Source organism: Triticum urartu, chromosome 3A (assembly GCF_056163025.1).
Source record: "Triticum urartu cultivar PI428250 chromosome 3A, HENAU_Tu73, whole genome shotgun sequence".
In the NCBI taxonomy this organism is placed as follows: Eukaryota; Viridiplantae; Streptophyta; class Magnoliopsida; order Poales; family Poaceae; genus Triticum; species Triticum urartu.
Window position 1 is genome coordinate 116,006,337 of NC_141875.1, and position 21,446 is coordinate 116,027,782.

The 21,446-nt window shown below is 45.4% G+C and overlaps 1 protein-coding gene across 1 annotated transcript; it reads right to left on the minus strand.

Annotated features, from left to right (window-relative positions):
• Window positions 1-335: 335 nt before the first annotated feature.
• BEH4 (BES1/BZR1 homolog 4) lies at window positions 336-2,907 on the minus strand. Its single transcript, XM_087546564.1, has 2 exons — window positions 2,465-2,907; window positions 336-1,295 (listed from the first exon to the last, which is right to left on the minus strand). Exons 1-2 carry the CDS (start codon window positions 2,729-2,731, stop codon window positions 492-494), a joined length of 1,071 nt encoding a protein of 356 aa, XP_087402690.1. The 5' UTR covers window positions 2,732-2,907; the 3' UTR covers window positions 336-491.
• Between the last annotated feature and the right edge of the window lie 18,539 nt (window positions 2,908-21,446).

Consider the following 21,446-nt stretch of genomic DNA (forward strand, 5'->3'; position numbering starts at 1 on the left):
ATTTGGTCAAGGCACAATCACGCCCGCCGGCCCCGGACAAGACACGGCCGCGACGCCGTCCGCCCCTCGACCAGAAACACCGTGTTGACCCCCGGCAGCGCGGACTTCGCAGCCACCGGCGTGCCGACTCCGTCCACCATGGCATACGAGAAAAGGGGGGCGGTCGAGCCGGGAAGAATGGGTAATTTTCGTGATTTCTGACATCAATGTACATTTGTCACAACAACAGCACAACGAGCTTACATTGCGGCCAAATCGAGGTCACCAGCTGCGGAGGCTACATATCAGCTGGTTCTGGCCGCCGAACCCTCCCTAGCTCTTGTAATCCGCACAAATAAATAACACAATTATCATCACCACAGCAAGTGAAAGCTATCTGAAGGAACCACACGCTTGGTCTCTCTTTCAGAAACTAATGGAACACCAAGAAGAAGAGGAAGAAATAAGCTACAACAAGAAAGAATCCCGCCCGAGTTAGGTTTCTGTTAGCATCAGCTCCTCGTCCTGGAGCTCCCGAGAGTGAGCTCCAGCTCGTCCGATCCGGAGTCCTCGTGGATCCTCTCGCCCTCCCACGCCCTCACCAGTCCGGCGGTGGCCTGCTGAGCGCCGCCGTTGGTGCTGCTTCCAAACGCGAACTCGTCGGAGACCACGTCCATCATGTGAACGTCCGGGTGCCGCGCCATGCCAGGGATCACCGGCGAGCACGTGCCGCTCTGCCCCGGCGTGCACATCCTTGATGAACCGCCGCCAGGGATGGCTTCTTTGAAGACGCTGAATGGGTTGGAGGACATGAGACTGAATGTGGGCGATGAAGGGCTCGTTGACGAGATCTGGATGCCGGCCAGCCATGCCGGGTCAGGAACCATTTGACGCCCGGGGCTTGGCGGGGTGGAGTTCACCACGCAAGGGCTGTTTGAACCATGCCACGGAGGCTGGATCACCGACTCGTCCCAGTCTGTCTTCATGCGAGGGGTGCGAGCAGTCGGTGAGCTCAGTGGAGGAGTCACCGGGGCGCTAATGGAGCCCCCGTGAATCAGCAGCGGCGGAAGATGCGGCCGCTTATTCGATGCCGTCGAATTGGAGAACGTTTGCAGCCAAGGTAGGATGGGGGTTGCATCAACGCCATTAACCATGTTGTTAGAATGCGGGAGGAAGGGCGAAGACGCGCCGCTGGGGAATGAAGAGGAGGTAGGGCTCGCATTGTATGATGCCCGCGGACTTGGCTGATATGAGGAACATGGGCTTGGTGACACGGAGCACCCAATCCCATCCATGCGTTCTGCAGGTCTGCATCCCTGTGAACAAATAACAAACACATTGTTAGTTTCTGCAGCAAAATTGCTACCTACTGAACAACATTTTAACGTACAAAAAACGAGCACATTGTTAGCATCAGAGGACTCTCTCCGACTGGCTGAAAGTAAACCAGATGCGGTATTTCTGCAGAATTGATACCTACTCAACAACATTTTATCACGGAGCAGGACACTATTTCACACCATGGCACGGGGAGAGCACTACATTGCAAGTAGTAATATGTATATATAGAGAAGTAATGTACGTATGATAGATAGATAACCATGGCACAAGTAATGTATGATAGCTCATGGTGCAAATATTAATGCGCTATCCTGACAAACACGGAGAGGCAGCAAGCCTCGTGGCTATTTGCCACAGTTCGACTCGCGTGTAGCAACGATCAGGCAAGCACAAGATGGTCAAACATCATGATGCCGACAGTGAATTGCACCATGCTAGACTGTGGGATTGCTTGGAAGACATGATGCAAAGGCATGAACACGCAGCAGGCAATAATTCAGGAGCATATAGAGTTGCTTCAGCGTGTTTCTCGCCCACAGATCTTACGAGCCGAACAGGAATCCTGATCCACGAAATGCTAGCATCGCGATAGGATTTGCAGGGGAGCAGCACGGCACCGATACAAGATGCTCAATTCGTCGCCGCGCTAGGAGAATCTAGCTTTTCTTTTTCCCCAGCGGCAGCAGTTCCCCGATGCCCCGAAATTCCACGAACGCGCCTGCCAGACCAGCCACCCACCCACCCCGCACTCCCGTCCGGCACACCCGTGCACGGACCAGACTGGCGTCTCCCACCACACCACCCTTTGCCCGTCGCCACCCACGTGCGACCCACCCCCAAAGAAATGGAGGAAAATTAAAATAGGAAAGGTACGACTGGACGCCACACGGTTCACACCGCGCCGCAGGCCGCCCAGGCACCAGCTGACCCTCGCCGTACCACGCCGAGATCCACCGCGCGCGCCGCCTCCGCCGCAAACCTGCTGCGCTCGACGAGCTTAGCTCGCTCGCTGGACTACGGCGCCGCTGGCCGGCCTCCCGTGGAGGAGCGAGGCAGAGGGATCGATCGACCGGTTGTGGTGGCGGAGATCCATCCGGCCTTGCGGTCGGGGGAGAGAGAGCGGGGAAGGCGTGGTGGTACGGACCTTGCGGTAGGTGGTGCCGTCGGGCTCGACGACCCAGCCGGCCTCGTTGCAGAGGGCCTTGAGGACCTCGTTGTTGTCGCAGTGCTTGGGCAGCTTGTACCCGCCGTGCGCCCGCAGGCCGGAGAATATCTTGGCGGCGATCGCGCGCCGCCGCCGCTCCCTCCGCTTGTTGTTCTCCCTCTCCCTCCACGTCGGCATCCTGCCGCCCGCTCCCCCCGCCGCCCCGAAGTCCGCCGCTCCTCCTCCTCCGCCTCCCCCCGTCGCCATGCCCTCCGCACCACGCAGCTCGACTCCGCTGCCGGCTGAGCTCGAGGAAAGGGGCCTTGCCGAGCTCGAAGGAAGAGGTCGCCCTCTCGAGTGGGCGAAGGAGCGAGAGCAGATCACACGGAAGGAGAGAGAGAGAGAGGGAGAGGGACAGAGAGGGGGAGAGGGTGGGTGGGGGAGCAGTGGCGTGAGCTTTGAAAAGCCCCGGCTCGCGACGCGGCCGCGACCACCCCTCGATTTCCCCCTATTTACGCGCCTGCCACCGGCGGGAAAGCGCGGTCGACGCGGCGGCGCGCGGAGGGGCAGGACGGTAACTGCGCGCCGCACCGCGGGGGGCAGGCAGAGGGGCAACCCACGAAGCGTGTTGCTCCGCGGCGGGGCCGGTCCACGTCAACGAGCGCTGCACGTGGGCGCCCACGGGCCGTGGGGCCCGCGGCCCGGGCCGTCGTGCGGACGGGCGGCCCGTGGGGGAGGAGGTGGGGCACGTGACGAGCCTGCTTTTCGGGGCCACGCGCTCGTTTCCTTTCTTTTCTTTCCCTTCGCTCGCACCGCCCGTTCCGGGGCTAAAATTGATTGAGATGTGGTTTATTTTGCGGCGTGTCTGTGCGTATTTTTGGACCCCGCCTCGGCGTGCGGGGGGAGGAAAGGAAAGTAGACGGACTCGGAGCGCGAGCGCGGCGCGGGTGTCTGCGATTGCGCGCGAACGGGGGGTGGGACGCACGGGGAGCACGGGTGGGGCTCGGAGGGGTCGAAACGTGGCGGCCGAGGCGCGGCGGGCATCTTTCTTTGCCCGCGTGCGTCGCAGGGGGAGGCGGGGACGGAACGGCGGCCTACTAGTTTGGAGTCAGACTATACATGATTTCTTTCATTAAGTTTAGGCTTTTGGTTCAAAAAATCGTTGAAATGCACTCCCTCCCTTCCTAAATACTCCATCGTTCCAAAATAAATGACCCAACTTTGTATTAAATTTAATACAAAGTTGGATCATCTATTTTGAAACGGAGGGAGTATAAGTCTTTTTAGAAATTTCAAATGAAATGCAATATATGGATGTATGTAAACATATTTTAGAGTGTAGATTCACTCATTTTACTTCGTATGTAGTCACTTGATGAAATTTCTAGAAAGACTTATATTTGAGAACGGAGGGAGTACTCACTAAACGGACACCGCAAAACAGTGCGGTCATTAGTTAGGGCGTCTCCAACGCTGACCAGTAAACGGGCATCGCAAATGTCTGTTCCGTCGCGCCCAGCCAAATGGACGGCGCATGGACCCACTCCCGCACGAAGGACACCCACTTGCTATGTCTCCGTGGCTGCAGGTGGTGGTGGCGTGGGTGCAGGCGGTGCCGGTGATGGTGGCGGGTAGACGTAGTCGCCGGCCGCCGACTGTTGGAGCGCCTCCTTGAGGTCAGGCCACCGGGTGTCTTCCTCGCGCTTCGAATCCTGGATAGCACGTTGGAACGCCTCCTCTGCCTCCCCATCATCCTTCCTCACCACCGGCGACGATGGTGGGGGACGGATGTTAATCTAGACGACGCTGCTACGGCGCACGTAGTGCTTGGTCGTGAACCAGACATCCTAGTTCAGGGAGTCTGGCACGTACATCGAGTCACGGTGTTGCTTCGGCATGAGGAGAGCACGCCGCTTGCGGATCTCCTCCGCACGCACCCGCTTGGACGGCGGCACGGCCGACACCAGAGTGCGGTGGGGGTCGAGGTGCCAGTCGTGCGGGAGGTTGACGTCAGGCCACGACAACGAGACTTGGTACTCCAGTGGTATGGCGCCCGGTGCACCGGGTATATACAGTAGGTCGTGTGGCCGTCGAGTCCCCCTCCTCCCATCCCTCGCGGCACCAATGTGAAGCTAGGCAGGCCTCACGATGAGCCAGCCTCATGGTCATGCTTTCCTTTGCTAAAGCACCCATGGCGATGGTGTGCCTAGGGTTTTGTTGTCGGCAACAGAGCACGCGTGGCCAGATGTGAACGGGGGTGGAAGGAGAAGTGGATGAGACCCCCAGCATGCTTGCCATTTAAAAGGACGTGGACTCTAGACGCTTCCAGTCGCCGTCGTGCGGGCCCGAGGTGGGTGGGTGGGTGGCATTGACTATGATGAAGGAAATATGCCCTAGATGCAATAATAAAGTTGTTATTTATATTTCCTTATATCATGATATATGTTTATTATTCATGCTAGAATTGTATTAAACGAAAATTTGATACGTGTGAGAATACATAGACAAAACAAAGTGTCCCTAGTATGCCTCTACTAGACTAGCTCGTTAATCAAAGATGGTTAAGTTTCCTGACCATAGACTTGTGTTGTCATTTGATGAACGGGATCACATCATTAGGAGAATGATGTGATGGACAAGACACATATGTTAGCTTAGCATAATGATCGTTAAGTTTTATTGCTATTGCTTTCTTCATGACTTATACATATTCCTCTGACTATGAGATTATGCAACTCCCGAATACCGGAGGAACACCTTGTGTGCTATCAAATGTTACAACGTAACTGGGTGATTATAAATATGCTCTACAGGTGTCTTTGAAGGTGTTTGTTGGGTTGGCATAGATAAAGATTAGGATTTGTCTCTTCGAGTATCGGAGAGGTATCTCTGGGCCCTCTCGATAATGCACATCACTATAAGCCTTGCAAGCAATGTGATTAATGAGTTAGTTGCGGGATGATGCATTACGGAACGCGTAAATAGACTTGCCGGTAACGAGATTGAACTAAGTATAAGGATACCGACGATCGAATCTCGGGCAAGTAACATACCGATGACAAAGGGAATGACGTATGTTGTTATTGTGGTTTGACTGATAAAGATCTTCGTAGAATATGTAGGAACCAATATGAGCATCCAGGTTCCGCTATTGGTTATTGACCGGAGATGTGTCTCGGTCATGTCTACATAGTTCTCGAACCCGTAGAGTCCGCACGCTTAACGTTTGATGACGATTTGTATTATGAGTTATGTGTTTTGGTGACCGAAGATTGTTCGGAGTCTCGGATAAGATCACGGACATGACGAGGAGTCTCGAAATAGTCGAGAGGTAAAGATTTATATATTGGACGATAGTATTTGGACATCGGAATGGTTTCGGGACGTTTCGACTATTTATCGAAGTACCGAGGGGTTACCGGAACCCCCCCCCCCCGGGGAAAGTAATGGGCCTACATGGGCCTGATACGTCTCCAACGTATCTATAATTTTTGATTGCTCCATGCTATATTATCTACTATTTTGGACATTATTGGGCTTTATTATCCACTTTTATATTATTTTTGGGACTAACCTATTAACCGGAGGCCCAACCCAGAATTGCTGTTTTTTTGCCTGTTTTAGGGTTTCGAAGAAAAGGAATATCGAATGAAACCTTCGGGAACGTGATTTTTAGGAAGATTATGATCCGGGAGACTTGGACCCTACGTCAAGAAAGAAACGGTGGCTTCGGGAACGTGATTTTTAGGAAGATTATGATCGGGGAGACTTGGACCCTACGTCAAGAAAGAAACGGTGGCCGTTTCTTTCTTGACGTAGGGTCCAAGTCTCCCGGATCATAATCTTCCTAAAAATCACGTCCCCGAAGGTTTCATTCCGTTTGGACTCCGTTTGATATTCCTTTTCTTCGAAACCCTAAAACAGGCAAAAAAACAGCAATTCTGGGTTGGGCCTCCGGTTAATAGGTTAGTCCCAAAAATAATATAAAAGTGGATAATAAAGCCCAATAATGTCCAAAACAGTAGATAATATAGCATGGAGCAATAAAAAATTATAGATACGTTGGAGACGTATCAAGCATCCCCAAGCTTAATTCCTGGTCGTCCTCGAGTAGGTAAATGATAAAAACAGAATTTTTGATGCGGAGTGCTACTTGGCATAATTTTAATGTAATTCTTCTTAATTGTGGTATGAATATTCAGGTCCGAAAGATTCAAGACAAAAGTTCATATTGACATAAAAATAATAATACTTCAAGCATACTAACAAAGCAATTATGTCTTCTCAAAATAACATGGCTAAAGAAAGTTATCCCTACAAAATCATATAGTCTGGCTATGCTCTATCTTCACCACACAAAATATTTAAATCATGCACAACCCCGATGACAAGCCAAGCAATTGTTTCATACTTTTGACATTCTCAAAACTTTTTCAATCTTCACGCAATACATGAGCGTGAGCCATGGATATAGCACTATAGGTGGAATAGAATGGTGGTTGTGGAGAAGACAAAAAGGGAGAAGATAGTCTCACATCAACTAGGCGTATCAACGGGCTATGGAGATGCCCATCAATAGATATCAATGTGAGTGAGTAGGGATTGCCATGCAACAGATGCACTAGAGCTATAAGTATATGAAAGCTCAAAAAGAAACTAAGTGGGTGTGCATCCAACTTGCTTGCTCATGAAGACCTGGGGCAATTTGAGGAAGCCCATCATTGGAATATACAAGCCAAGTTCTATAATGAAAAATTCCCACTAGTATATGAAAGTGATAACGTGAGAGACTCTCTACTATGAAGATCATGGTGCTACTTTGAAGCACAAGTGTGGTAAAAGGATAGTAACATTGTACCTTCTCTCTTTTTCTCTCATTTTTCCTTTTTTTTATTTGGGTCTTTTCTCTTTTTTATGGCCTCTTTTCTTTCTTTCTTTTTTATTTTTCGTCCGGAGTCTCATCCCGACTTATGGGGGAATCATAGTCTCCATCGTCATTTCCTCACTGGGACAATGCTCTAATAATGATGATCATCACACTTCTATTTTTCTTACAACTCAACAATTACAACTCGATACTTAGAACAAAATACGACTCTATATGAATGCCTCCGGCGGTGTTCCGGGATATGCAATGACTCATGAGTGACAAGTATGAAAGAATCACGAACGGTGGCTTTGCCACAAATACTATGTCAACTACATGATCATGCTAAGAAATATGACAATGATGGAGTGTGTCATAATAAACGGAACGGTGGAAAGTTGCATGGCAATATATCTCGGAATGGCTATGGAAATGCCAGAATAGGTAGGTATGGTGGCTGTTTTGAGGAAGGTATATGATGGGTGTATGATACCAGCGAAAGGTGCGCGGTATTAGAGAGGCTAGCAAAGGTGGAAGGTTGAGAGTGCGTATAATCCATGGACTCAACATTAGTCATAAAGAACTCATATACTTATTGCAAAAATCTACAAGTTATCAAAGCAAAGTATTACGCGCATGCTCCTAGGGGGGTAGATTGGTAGGAAAAGACCATCGCTCGTCCCCGACCGCCACTCATAAGGAAGACAATCAATAAATAAATCATGCTCCGACTTCATCACATAACGGTTCACCATACGTGCATGCTACGGGAATCACAAGTTTCAACACAAGTATTTCTTAAATTCACAACTACTCAACTAGCATGACTTTAATATCACTATCTTTATATCTCAAAACAATTATCAAGTATCAAACTTATCATAGTATTCAACACACTCATAAGAAAGTTTTATTATTAATCTTGCATACCAAGCATATTAGGATTTTAAGCAAATTACCATGCTATTAAGACTCTCAAAATAATCTAAGTGAAGCATGAGAGATCAATAGTTTCTATAAAACAAATCCACCACCGTGCTCTAAAAGATATAAGTGAAGTACTAGAGCAAAACTATATAACTTAAAAGATATAAGCGAAGCACATAGAGTATTCTAACAAATTCCAAATCATGTATGGCTCTCTCAAAAGGTGTGTACAGCAAGGATGATTGTGATAAACTAACAAGCAAAGACTCAAATAATACAGGACGCTCCAAGCAAAACACATATCATGTGGCGAATAAAAATATAGCTCCAAGTAAAGTTACCGATAGAAGTAGACGAAAGACGGGATGCCTTCCGGGGCATCCCCAAGCTTTGGCTTTTAGGTGTCCTTAGATTATCTTGGGGGTGCCATGGGCATCCCCAAGCTTAGGCTCTTGCCACTCCTTGTTCCATAATCCATCAAATCTTTACCCAAAACTTGAAAACTTCACAACACAAAACTTAAAGTAGAAAATCTCGTGAGCTCCGTTAGCAAAAGAAAATAAAAGACCACATCAAGGTACTGTAATGAACTCATTCTTTATTTATATGGGTGTTATACCTACTGTATTCCAACTTCTCTATGGTTTATAAACTATTTTACTAGCCATAGATTCATCAAAATAAGCAAACAACACACAAAAATAGAATCTATTAAAAACAGAACAGTCTGTAGTAATCTGTAGCTAGCGCAATATCTGGAACCCCAAAAATTCTAAAATAAATTGCTGAACGTGACGAATTTATCTATTAATCATCTTCAAAAAGAATTAACTAAATATCACTTTCCAAATAAGAATGACAGCAGTTCTCGTGAGCGCTAAAGTTTCTGTTTTTTACAGCAAGTTCAACAAGACTTTCCCCAAGTCTTCCCAACGGTTCTACTTGACACAAACACTGATTAAACACAAAAACACAACCAAAAACAGAGGCTAAATAATTTATTTATTACTAAGCAGCAGCAAAAAGCAAGGAATAAAAATAAAATTGGGTTGCCTCCCAACAAGCGCTATCGTTTAACGCCCCTAGCTAGGCATAACAAGCAAGAATAGATCTAGGTATTGCCATCTTTGGTAGGCAATCCATAAATGGCTCTCATAACAGATTCATAAGGTAATTTAATTTTCTTTGTAGGAAAGTGTTCCATGCCTTTCCTTAACGGAAATTGGAATCTAATATTTCCTTCCTTCATATCAATAATTGCACCAATCGTTCTAAGGAAAGGTCTACCAAGAATAATAGGACATGGAGGATTGCAATCTAGGTCAAGAACAATAAAATCTACGGGCACATAATTCCTATTTGCAACAATAAGAACATCATTAATTCTTCCCATAGGTTTCTTAATAGTGGAATCTGCAAGGTGCAAGTTTAGAGAGCAATCATCAAAATCACGGAAACCTAACAAATCATACAAAGTATTTGGAATCATGGAAACACTAGAACCCAAATCACATAAAGCATAGCATTCATGAGCTTTAATTTTAATTTTAATAGTTGGTTCCCACTCATCATAAAGTTTTCTAGGGATAGAAACTTCCAATTCAAGTTTTTTCTTCATAAGATTGCCTCAAGGCATCAACGATATGTTTAGTAAACGCTTTATTTTGACTATAAGCGTGAGGAGAATTTAGCACGGATTGTGAAAGTGCTAGTGATCGACTAGAGGGGGGGGTGAATAGGTGATTTTTATGAAAGTCTTCACAACATGGAAGTTTCGAAGACAAACGATAGAGATAAACCTATAACCATGCAGCGGAAGGTAGACTACACTAAGCAAGCCATAGTCAAGCATTCAATGAAATGAAAGCACAAAGATTAATAGCATCTAGGCAGTATAGATCAGGATGGAAGATAGTATGAAGCCAATCAGAACAAGCAGTCACACAGTGAAGACAAATAGATAGTGCAAACAGGCAATGACTTCACAAGGACCAATCTACAAATAAAGAGATGGGAAGGATAGAACCAGTGGCTCGTTGAAGACAATGATTTGTTGGACCAGTTCCAGTTGCTGTGACAACTGTACGTCTGGTTAGGGAGGCTGAGATTTAACTCAGAAGACCGCGTCTTCACCTTATTCCCCTTGAGCTAAGGACACCCAGTCCTCGCCCAATCACTCTGGTAAGTCTTCAAGGTAGACTTCCAAACCTTCACATACTTCGTTCACCGGCGATCCACAATGACTCTTGGATGCTCAGAACGTGACGCCTAACCGGCTAGAGGATACATAGTCCTCAAGTGTAATAAGTCTTCAGATCACACAGACAGGAAGACTTCAGTGATGCCTAACACTCTTTGGCTCTGGGTGTTTAGGGCTTTGTCCTCGCAAGGAATTCTCTCTCAGAGGCTTCGAGGTGGGTTGCTCTCAAACGACAAAAGCCGTATACTAACTCTGAGCAGCCAATCATTTATGGTTGTAGGGGTGGGCTATTTATAGCCACTAGGCAACACGACCTGATTTGTCCGAAATGACCCTGGGTCACTAAGGAACTGACACGTGTTCCAATGGTCAGATTTCAAACACACACGGCAACTTTACTTGGGCTACAAGCAAAGCTGACTTATCCAACTCTGGATAAGATTTGCTCTCATTGTCTTCGCTCGAAGACATAGGATTTTGGTTAAGCATCACTTCAGTCATTCTGACTAGTTCACTTGGACCCCACTTAACAGTACGGTGGTTCCTATGACTCAACAAAGAAGAAAACGAAACAACGAAACAACTAAGTCTTCGCGCTTCATAGTCACGCGATGTCTTTTCTTGTCATAGTCTTTAATGTGAATGTCTTCACATACCACCTTTGACTTCAATGTCTTCATACATTTTTAGGGGTCATCTCTGGTAGGAAAACCGAATCAATGAGGGACTTCTACCTGTGTTATCCTGCAATTCTCACAAACACATTAGTCCCTCAACCAGGTTTGCCGTCAATACTCCAAAACCAACTAGGGGTGGCACTAGATGCACTTACAATCTCCTCCTTTTTGGTGATTGATGACAAACTGGTTGAAGTTTTCAACAGGGAATAAAATATGTGAAATTGTAAAGGATAGGGTATTGTCTTCATAAGTGGCAAAGGCTCCCCCTGAAGATGTGCATATAAGTAATTTGCTTTTGGAATGCAAATGCACATGGCAGGTTGTACTTGTGGAGATCCTCTTCAACTCATGATAACAATTCATCATGCATGATTTGATATTACGAAGATAATGACATGCATAATGAAAAATGGACGTCTGCAAAATGACCTAAGCGCGGAATTTAACATCGCACATGCGGAATTTATCATCACATCACAGAATAGCAAATAAGTAGCAGACGACCATCGAGTTTAAGTGTTACAACTCAAGGAACCAAATGTATCAAAAAGTGATAGTTGTAAGCACTTGGCAAAAGTAGCAAAAAGTAAAGTGACCACCCATATGGACCCGCTTGAAGACTATCAACTCGTATGCTTCTCCCCCTTTTGTCAGTAATGACCAAAAAGGTTTGAAGACATAGAGCTTCTACTCATTCCCATGAGGTGCAGGCGAGGCAGCAGGGGCGTCGTTGAGGTCCGGTGGTGCAGAAGAGCTCGGTGCAGTGTCGACGCGCGCTGAAGTTGGAGGTGGTGAAGTGGCATCATCTTGGTCATCGATGACTCTGGCATTCACTGTCGCAGCTGAGGACAAATAGTCAGAGTCTTCAAGTGAGGGAGTCTGATGCAAGTGAGCATTCCTTGGAGGAGTTGAGTCAAACTCGAATCTTTCTGTGAAGCCATCGTCTTGCAGATCAGCTTCAGCACTAAGCAATGTCAAACTCTTCCAAGACCTCTGACAGGTTTCATGTGTAACAAAGGCATTCTTAGTGGCAAGATTGCGAATGCGATTGACGTCCACCAAGAGGCTTTGCATCTGACGCTTAAGCCAGTCATGATTCTTATCCTGTTTCTGATGTAGCGCAACGAGAAGCTCTCGGTCATTGAGAACACGAGATCGCTTCCGAGGCCTTTGGGCAATGCTGCTTCCAGTGGCGTCAGTTTGAGCGCGAGGGGCACGTGTGTTACCAGCCAAGGGATAAACACACGAGACTGCCTGAACTCCTTCAATGGGATGAGTGAAGCTTTGACGATCAGCATTGTGAAGATAAATGGGGTCCTTAGCAGGCTCTGGGTAATCAGCTTCAACAGACAGATCAACCTCTGGCAAGAATACAAGATGATTGCGCGCAGACGGCTGATAGTTGAAGGTAGAGTGCAGCTTGATAAGACGCATTACCCATGGAGCATAGAACTTCAGACCAAAAACGTCGGAGCCAGATGCAGCCAACTGCTTGATGAAGAAGTCTTGAGCATTGAAGTTGATGCCATTGAAGATATAGAAAACCAAAGTCTTCATTGCTCCTTCAAGCTTCGCTGCAGATGAATGTCCTTTGATAGGCCATAGAGTTTTTCTGATGATATGGTAAATGGTGCGAGGCAGATACTCTAGGTCTTCAACAAAGAATTCAGACGGGTATTCAGCGTCATGAGGCAAAGGCTTCATCATGCTCAGCATTTGGCTCATGTTGGGTTCTGGCTTCTGGAAAATGCTCTCCAAAGCATTCTGGTGTTGTTAACAGCCTGGTTCATAGTATTCTGTAAGTGCATCTAGTGCCACCCCTAGTTGGTTTTGGAGTATTGACGACAAACCTAGTTGAGGGACTAATGTGTTTGTGAGAATTGCAGGATAACACAGGTAGAAGTCCCTCATTGATTCGGTTTTCCTACCAGAGATGACCCCTAAAAATGTATGAAGACATTGAAGTCAAAGGTGGTATATGAAGATATTCACATTGAAGACTATGACAAGAGAAGACACCACATGAAGCCTATGGAGCTCGAAGACTTAGATCTTTCATAGTTCTCTTTCTTCTGTGTTGAGTCATAGGAACCACCGTACTGTTAAGTGGGGTCCAAGAGAACCAGTCAGAATGACTGAAGTGATGCTTAAACAAAACCTATGTCTTCGAGTGAAGACTTTGAGAGCGAATCTTGTCCAGAGTCGGGCAAGTCAGCTTTGCTTGAAGCCCAAGTAAAGTTGCCGTGTGAGTTTGAAATCTGACCGTTGGAACACGTGTCAGTTCCTTAGTGACCCAGGGTCATTTCGGACAAATCAGGTCGGGTTGCCAAGTGGCTATAAATAGCCCACCCCCTACAACCATAAACGGTTGGCTGCTCAGATTCAGAGTACGGCTTTTGTCGTTTGAGAGCAACCCACCTCAAAGCCTTTGAGAGAGAATTCCTTGCGAGGATAAAGCCCTAACCACCCAGAGCCAAAGAGAATTAGGCATCACTTAAGTCTTCTTGTCTGTGTGATCTGAAGACTTATTACACTTGAGGACTGTGCATCCTCCAGCCGATTAGGCGTCGCGTTCTGAGCATCCAAGAGACATTGTGGATTGCCGGTGAACGAAGTCTGTGAAGGTTTGGGAGTCTACCTTGAAGACTTACCAGAGTGATTGGGCGAGGTCTGTGTGACCTTAGCTCAAGGGGAATACGGTGAGGACTGGGTGTCCTGAGCTGCGTGTTCAGGACTGGGTGTCCGGGGCTGTGTGTCCTAAGGTTTAAATACCTAGCCGCCCTAACCAGACGTACAGTTGTCACAGCAACTGGAACTGGTCCAACAAATCATTGTCTTCAGCGAGTCACTGGTTTCATCTTCCCTTCCCTTTACTTACTGTTACTCCTTGTGAAGTCATTGTATGTTCGCACTATCTTTTGTCTTCACTAAGTGACTGCGTGTTCTGTGTGGCTTCACAATATCTTCCTACCTGATCCTTACTACATTGCTGCTATTAGTCATTGTGCTTTCACTCTATTGAATACTTGACTATGACTTGCCTAGTGTAGTCTACCTTTCGCTGCAGGGTAATAGGTTTATTTCTATCGTTTGTCTTCATAACTTCCATGTTTTGAAGACTTTCATAAAAATCGCCTATTCACCCCCCCTCTAGTCGATATAATGCACTTTCAATTGGTATCAGAGCAAGGTGCTCCCTTGTTCTGTGTGATTCGGTTTAACCACCTGGAGTTTTAGCTATGTCGACTGCAGGGATAATTAAAGTCTCTGCTGCGTGCCCCGTCTTTGATGGAACTGAATATCCCTACTGGAAGAATAAGATGCGCATGCATCTTGAAGCCATTGATGTCGACCTATGGTATGTCGTCAAGAACGGCGTTCCCAAGGCTGGAGAAGGTGTCACTGCTGCTGATGTCAAGAAGTTCGTTCAACTGGACTCTACTGCCAAGAATATCATCTGTGGTCATCTGACCAAAGGACAGTATGGCCGTGTGAGTGCTTTGGAAACATCTAAGCTGGTCTGGGACTGGCTCTCCAAGGTCAATGAAGGCGTCTCAACCCAGAGAGATCAGAGAATCAGTGTCCTTCGCAACCTCTTCAACCGCTTCAAGCGAAATGACAATGAGAATGTCCAGCTCACATTTGACCGACTCACTGACATCACAAATGAGCTTCAAGCCCTCGGTGCTACTGAGATCACCAAACATGAAGTCGTCAAGACACTACTGAGATCACTTGATAGTTCGTTTGACACTCTAGCCCTGATGATTCAAGAACGTCCTGATTTCAAGACACTCGATCCGTCTGACATACTTGAGAGGCTCAACACACATGAGTTTCAGCTTTCTGAGAAAAGAGATATCTACGGTCCAAACTATGGGCGAACTCGTGCCTTGAAGGTAAAAGTTGTCTCCTCATCTGAAGAAGAATCTGACATCAGTTCGGATGATCCTGAAGACATTGGAAGGGAACTTGCTATGCTTGTGAAGAAGTTCCAAAAATTCACCAAGAAGAAAGGTTTCAGAAAGTCTTCCCGATCAAGCTCAAGGAATGATGAAGCTTCTGCTCACGACTACAAGAAGAAAACATGTCACAAGTGCAAGAAACCTGGCCACTTGATCTCTGAGTGTCCATAGTGGGACAATGAGAACAAAAAGAAGAAGAAGAGCAAGGTGAAAGCACAAGTGCTCCCTAGGTGGTTTTGATAATTGATGACAACATATCTCTTGTTGGACTAACATTTCGATCTAGCATGTTTCAGATAAGTTCAACAATGGAGTGGCATGGACTAAAGGTTGTGGGAACTCCTTCAAGATGCTAAGGACAAAGGATTGGCTAAAGCTTCAAGCTCAAGACTCCTCATTTTACATTTTAGTGATCCAAGATCACATTGAGTCTTTAGGAAAAGCCAATACTATCAAGGAGGGATGAGGTGTTGCTTAATGAGCCTCTTGCTTCATGTGCTTAGTGATATGCTCCAAAACCCTCAGCTACTTTCCCACTTCCACATATGACCTAAACCCTAAGCCAAACTCGGTCCTACCGATTCTTCCTATCCGGCGCCACCGAGTTTCACTTGTCATAAGCCACTGCCAAACCCTAATCAGTTCGGTCTCACCGATGGGATCTCGGTCTCACCGAGATGGGCTTGCAAACTCTCTGTTACCCATTGCAATATTCTCGGTCCCACCGAGATATGCAATCGGTTCCACCGAGTTTGCTTGGCCAAATCTCAGTTTCACTTATTACCCAAATCGGTCCCATCGAGTTTGAGTAATCGGTCAAACTGAGTTTTGGATTTACCCTAACCCTAGCACATCGGTCCCACCGAGTTGATCCAGTCGGTCCCACCGAAATCTCTAACGGTCACTAGGTTTACCTTTTCGGTCCGACTGAGTTTGTTGATTCGGTCCCACCGAGATTGGAAAACTGTGTGTAATAGTTGGATTTTGTGTGGAGGCTATATATACCCCTCCACCTCCTCTTCATTCGATGAGAGAGCCATCAGAACGCATACACCATTCCAACTCATATGTTCTGAGAGAGAACCACCTACTCATGTGTTGAGACCAAGATATTCCATTCCTACCATATGAATCTTGATCTCTAGCCTTCCCCAAGTTGCTTTCCACTCAAATCTTCTTTCCACAAAATCCAAATCCTATGAGAGAGAGTTGAGTGTTGGGGAGACTATCATTTGAAGCACAAGAGTAAGGAGTTCATTACCTACACACCATTTGTTACTTCTTGGAGAGTGGTGTCTCCTAGATTGGCTAGGTGTCACTTGGGAGCCTCCGACAAGATTGTGGATTTGAACCAAGGAGTTTGTAAGGGCAAGGAGATCGCCTACTTCGTGAAGATCTACCGCTAGTGAGGCAAGTCCTGTGTGGGCGATGGCCATGGTGGGATAGACAAGGTTGCTTCTTCGTGGACCCTTTGTGGGTGGTTGCTTCTTCGTGGACCCTTCGTGGATGGAGCCCTGTGTGGACTCGCGCAACCGTTACCCTTTGTGGGTGGAGCCCTCCGTGGACTCTCGCAACCGTTACCCTTTGTGGGTTGAAGTCTTCATCAACGTGGATGTAGGATAGCACCACCTATCCGAACCACGGGAAAAACATCTGTGTCTCCAATTGTGTTTGATTTCTCCAAACCCTTCCCTTTACATTCTTGCAAGTTGCATGCTTTACATTCCGCTGCTCATATACTCTTTGCATGCTTGCTTGATATGTATTGTGTGTGTTGAAATTGTGCCTAAACTCCACTTAAACCGAAAAAGCTTAAAAATTGCAACTTTAGCATTAAGTGTCTAATCACCCCCCTCTAGACACATCTACTTCTAGATCCTACAAGTGGTATCAGAGCTTTGGTCTCCATTGCCTTGGTTTAATCACCATTGGAGGAAGATGGATGTGTCTACATTAGGGAGTCTTAGACATAGAGTGCCTATTCTTGATGGAGAGTATTTTCATGAATGGAAAAATGAGATGCTTGTAATCTTCAATCAATATCATTTGAACAAGTATATTGCTAGCCCTTGTGCATCTCATATTGATCCTTTGCATCCTACCCTAGATGAAGATATTGACATGATTCGCAATCTTAGAACTATTGAGCTCATCATTAGAGGATTGCCCAAAAATTTGATTGCTAGTTTGCCTACTCAAAATTGTGCCTATACTATATGGAAATTTCTTGAGGAACGATTTCCTGATCATTCCTTAAAAACTTTGGATGAAATTCTCCATAAATCTATTGCCTTGAGTAAGATGAACTCTAGTGATCCTAGTTTTGGTAAATGTCTATTTGAACTTACCAATCTTAAGCATGCTAAAGGAGATGTTGGAATCATTAATGATATCATATTCAAAGCTATAAGAATTCATAAAAGTGACCACTTTGATGATCATTTATCTAATGAATTACCCTCTCTAGGAAATGATGAGTCACAAGATCATGATGAACATGAATATTATGATGATGATGATAGTGACTTCGATCTTGATAATGCAATGAGACATTTTGGTCTTATGGCAAATCTTCGGGGATATGAATCAGGAGGAAAGGAATGGGTTCTTGATAGTGGATGTACTGATCATATGACCGGAGATGAAGAGATGTTTCGTGAGCTTGCTGAAAATGACGGCCCTCGAAAATATGTCACCCTTGGTGATAATTCAAAGGGTAAAGTGGTTGGCCTTGGTAAGGTGGCCATCTCACATGATAGCTCCATTCAAAATGTCATGCTTGTTGAATATCTTGGCTACAACTTACTTTCAGTATCTAGACTTGCTGATTTCGGTTTGAATGTCCTATTTACTGAGGTAGATTGCCAAGTATTTCGTCGAGACAATCATAAAATGGTCTTTACCGGTATGCGTAGAGGTGATCTTTACATTGTCGATTTCTCTAAAAAGGCACAACCTAAAACTTGCTTTCTTGCTAAATCCTCAAAAGGTTGGTTGTGGCATAGACGACTAGGTCACGTTGGCATGAGAAACCTTGACAAGCTTATTAAAAGAAATCATATCCTTGGAGTCAACTTTGTCATATTTGATAAGGATAGACTTTGCAGTGCTTGTCAAGCAGGTAAACAGGTTGGAGGAAGACATCCCGTGAAGAACATCATGACCACAAGGAGGCCACTCGAGCTACTTCACATGGATCTTTTTGGTCCCAACGCCTACAAGAATCTCGGTGGAAATTCTTTTGGTCTAGTTATAGTTGATGATTTTTCAAGATTTACGTGGGTGTTCTTTCTTAATGACAAGTCGCAGGTCCAGAAGATCTTCAGAAACTTCGCTAGGAAGGCCCAAAATCAGTTTGATGTGAAGATCAAGAAGGTTCGGAGTGACAATGGAACGGAGTTCAAGAATGCAAATGTGGACACCTTTCTTGACGAAGAAGGGATTTCACACGAGTTCTCGGCTACATACACACCTCAACAAAATGGAGTTGTTGAGAGGAAGAACCGGACGCTCATCGAAATGGCAAGAACGATGCTTGATGAATACAAGACGCCAAAGCACTTTTTGGCAGAAGCGGTTGAGACAGCTTGTCACGCAACAAATCGCTTATATCTTCACAAGCTACTCGGCAAGACGGCATACGAGCTTCTCACCGGTAACAAACCCCAAGTTGGATACTTTCGAGTATTCGGCTCAAAGTGCTACATTCTTGATAAGCTTCATCGTTCAAAGTTTGCTCCTAAATCTCATGAAGGTTTTCTACTTGGTTATGGCTCAAACTCTCACACTTACCGTGTCTACAACAATTTCACCCGAAAGGTTGAAGAGACGGTAGATGTGAAGTTTGATGAATCTAATGGCTCGCAAGTAGAGCAATTGCCAATTGATGTAGGAGACAAAGACCCTTCAAAAGCAATTCAAGACTTGTCCATTGGCAAAATTCGTCCAACGGGGGTGAAGGAGAGTACTTCATCCGTCCAAGTGGAAGCTTCTACTTCACGACAAGGTGAACCAAGAATCGACACGGAAGCATCCACAAGTGGGACACACCAATATGAAGAAAACGAGGAAATACGTCAAGACGAACATCAACAACCTCCTTCTCCACCACGACAAGAGAACGACGACGTCAACAATGAAGAAGGCCAAGAAGAAGAACAAGATGAAGAAGATGTTCAACGAAGACCCAAGCAAAAGCTCTCACGAGTTCGAGCAAGAATTGCCAAAGATCATCCCGTCGAGCAAATCCTCAATGATATACAAACCGGGAGAATCACTCGCTCAAAAACTCGTTTAGCTAACTTTTGTGAAAACTATTCATTCATCTCTAGCATTGAACCTATGAAGGTTGAAGAAGCATTGGAAGATCCGGATTGGATAAACGCTATGCATGAAGAGCTACATAATTTTGAGAGAAACCAAGTTTGGACATTGGTCGAGAAGCCCGACAACAACCACAACATCATTGGTACCAAATGGGTGTTTCGCAACAAGCAAGATGAAGATGGACAAGTGGTTCGCAACAAAGCACGTCTCGTCGCCCAAGGGTACACACAAGTCGAAGGTATGGACTATGGTGAGACGTATGCTCCCGTTGCTAGACTTGAGTCCATTCGCATCTTACTTGCCTATGCTAATCACCATAATATCACCTTGTACCAAATGGACATTAAAAGTGCTTTTCTAAATGGTGAAATAGAGGAGGAAGTTTATGTCAAACAACCTCCCGGCTTTATCAACCCTAAGAAACCAAATCATGTTTACAAACTTCACAAAGCTCTTTATGGTCTTAAACAAGCTCCTAGAGCATGGTATAAATGCTTGACCAAGTTCCTTACTACAATTGGTTTTGAAATTGGTAAAATTGATTCTACTCTTTTTACTAAAAGGGTTAATGGAGAACTATTTGTATGCCAAATTTATGTTGATGATATCATATTTGGTTCAACTAACCCTCTCTTTAGTGAAAAGTTTGGAAAGCTAATGTCAGAGAAGTTTGAGATGTCTATGATGAGTGAACTCAAATTCTTTCTCGGGTTGCAAATCAAGCAAACTAAGGAAGGTACATTTGTCTCTCAAACAAAGTACACCAAGGACTTATTCAAGAAGTTCAATATGCAAGAATGCAAAGGTATGTCTACACCCATGCCTACTAGTGGACATAATGATTTAACCAAAGATGGTGAACCGGTTGATCAAAAGGTTTATCGCTCTATGATTGGTTCATTGTTATACCTATGTGCTTCACGTCCCGATATTATGCTAAGTGTGTGCATGTGTGCACGATATCAAGCTGCTCCTAAAGATTGTCATCTTAAGGCTGTGAAAAGGATAGTGAGATATTTAATCCATACACCAAATTTTGGCATTTGGTATCCTAAGAGGTCTTCTTTTGATCTTGTTGGCTATTCCGACTCGGATTATGCCGGAGACAAGGTTGATAGAAAGTCCACTTCGGGTACTTGTCAATTTCTTGGTAGATCTCTTGTGTCTTGGTCTTCCAAGAAACAAAACTCGGTATCCTTATCCACCGCCGAAGCGGAATACATCACCGCTGGTTCATGTTGTGCTCAATTACTTTGGATGACCCAAACTCTTAAAGATTATGGGATTTATGTGAAACATGTTCCACTGCTTTGTGACAATGAAAGTGCTATCAAAATTGGTCATAATCCTGTACAACATTCTCGAACTAAGCATATTGAAGTTCGTCATCATTTCATTCGAGATCATGTTGCTAAGGGTGACATTAATCTTAAGCACGTTCGCACCGATAAGCAATTAGCGGATATATTTACTAAACCACTTGATGAGAAAGTGTTTTTGCAGGTTGAGAGGAGAATTGAACATCATTGATGCTTCGAACTTGGAGTAGAAACTCCATTGGATACATGCAAGACATGAGCTTATGACTAATCCATGATATATCTCTTATGATAACTATCTTATGTCTTGGATATGTTTGCACCTTGCATGTTGTCTAACCCATGTAGGTGCTTGGTTGAATCTAATTCCATGAGATTGCGACTCACTCACATCTTGAGCAATCTCTACATCACCAAGACTCTACACAATGGTGGTTGAAGACAAGGAAGCACAAAACCATTCAAACATATCCTTTGACAAATTCTATGTTGAGCTTCATGATTGTCATTTTTGGATACACAAGTGCTCTTCCTTGCAAGAACTAACCCATGTAGGTAGATGAACTCAAACTCCAAGTGGTGCTCCCAACTCTTGATGAGCTACATCAACCTTGAGCACCCACACAAGTTCAACTACATGAGCAAGAACCACACCACCACCCAAGGTATGTTATTCCATCTTAGAGAAGCTTTACTCC

Excerpts from the sequence above, each read along its gene's own strand:
- BEH4 (XM_087546564.1), bottom strand. The coding sequence starts at position 2,731 with ATGGCGACGGGGGGAGGCGGAGGAGGAGGAGCGGCGGACTTCGGGGCG. Across the intron at positions 1,296-2,464 it reads ACGGCACCACCTACCGCAAG|GGATGCAGACCTGCAGAACG; the intron begins GTCCGTACCACC and ends ATTTGTTCACAG.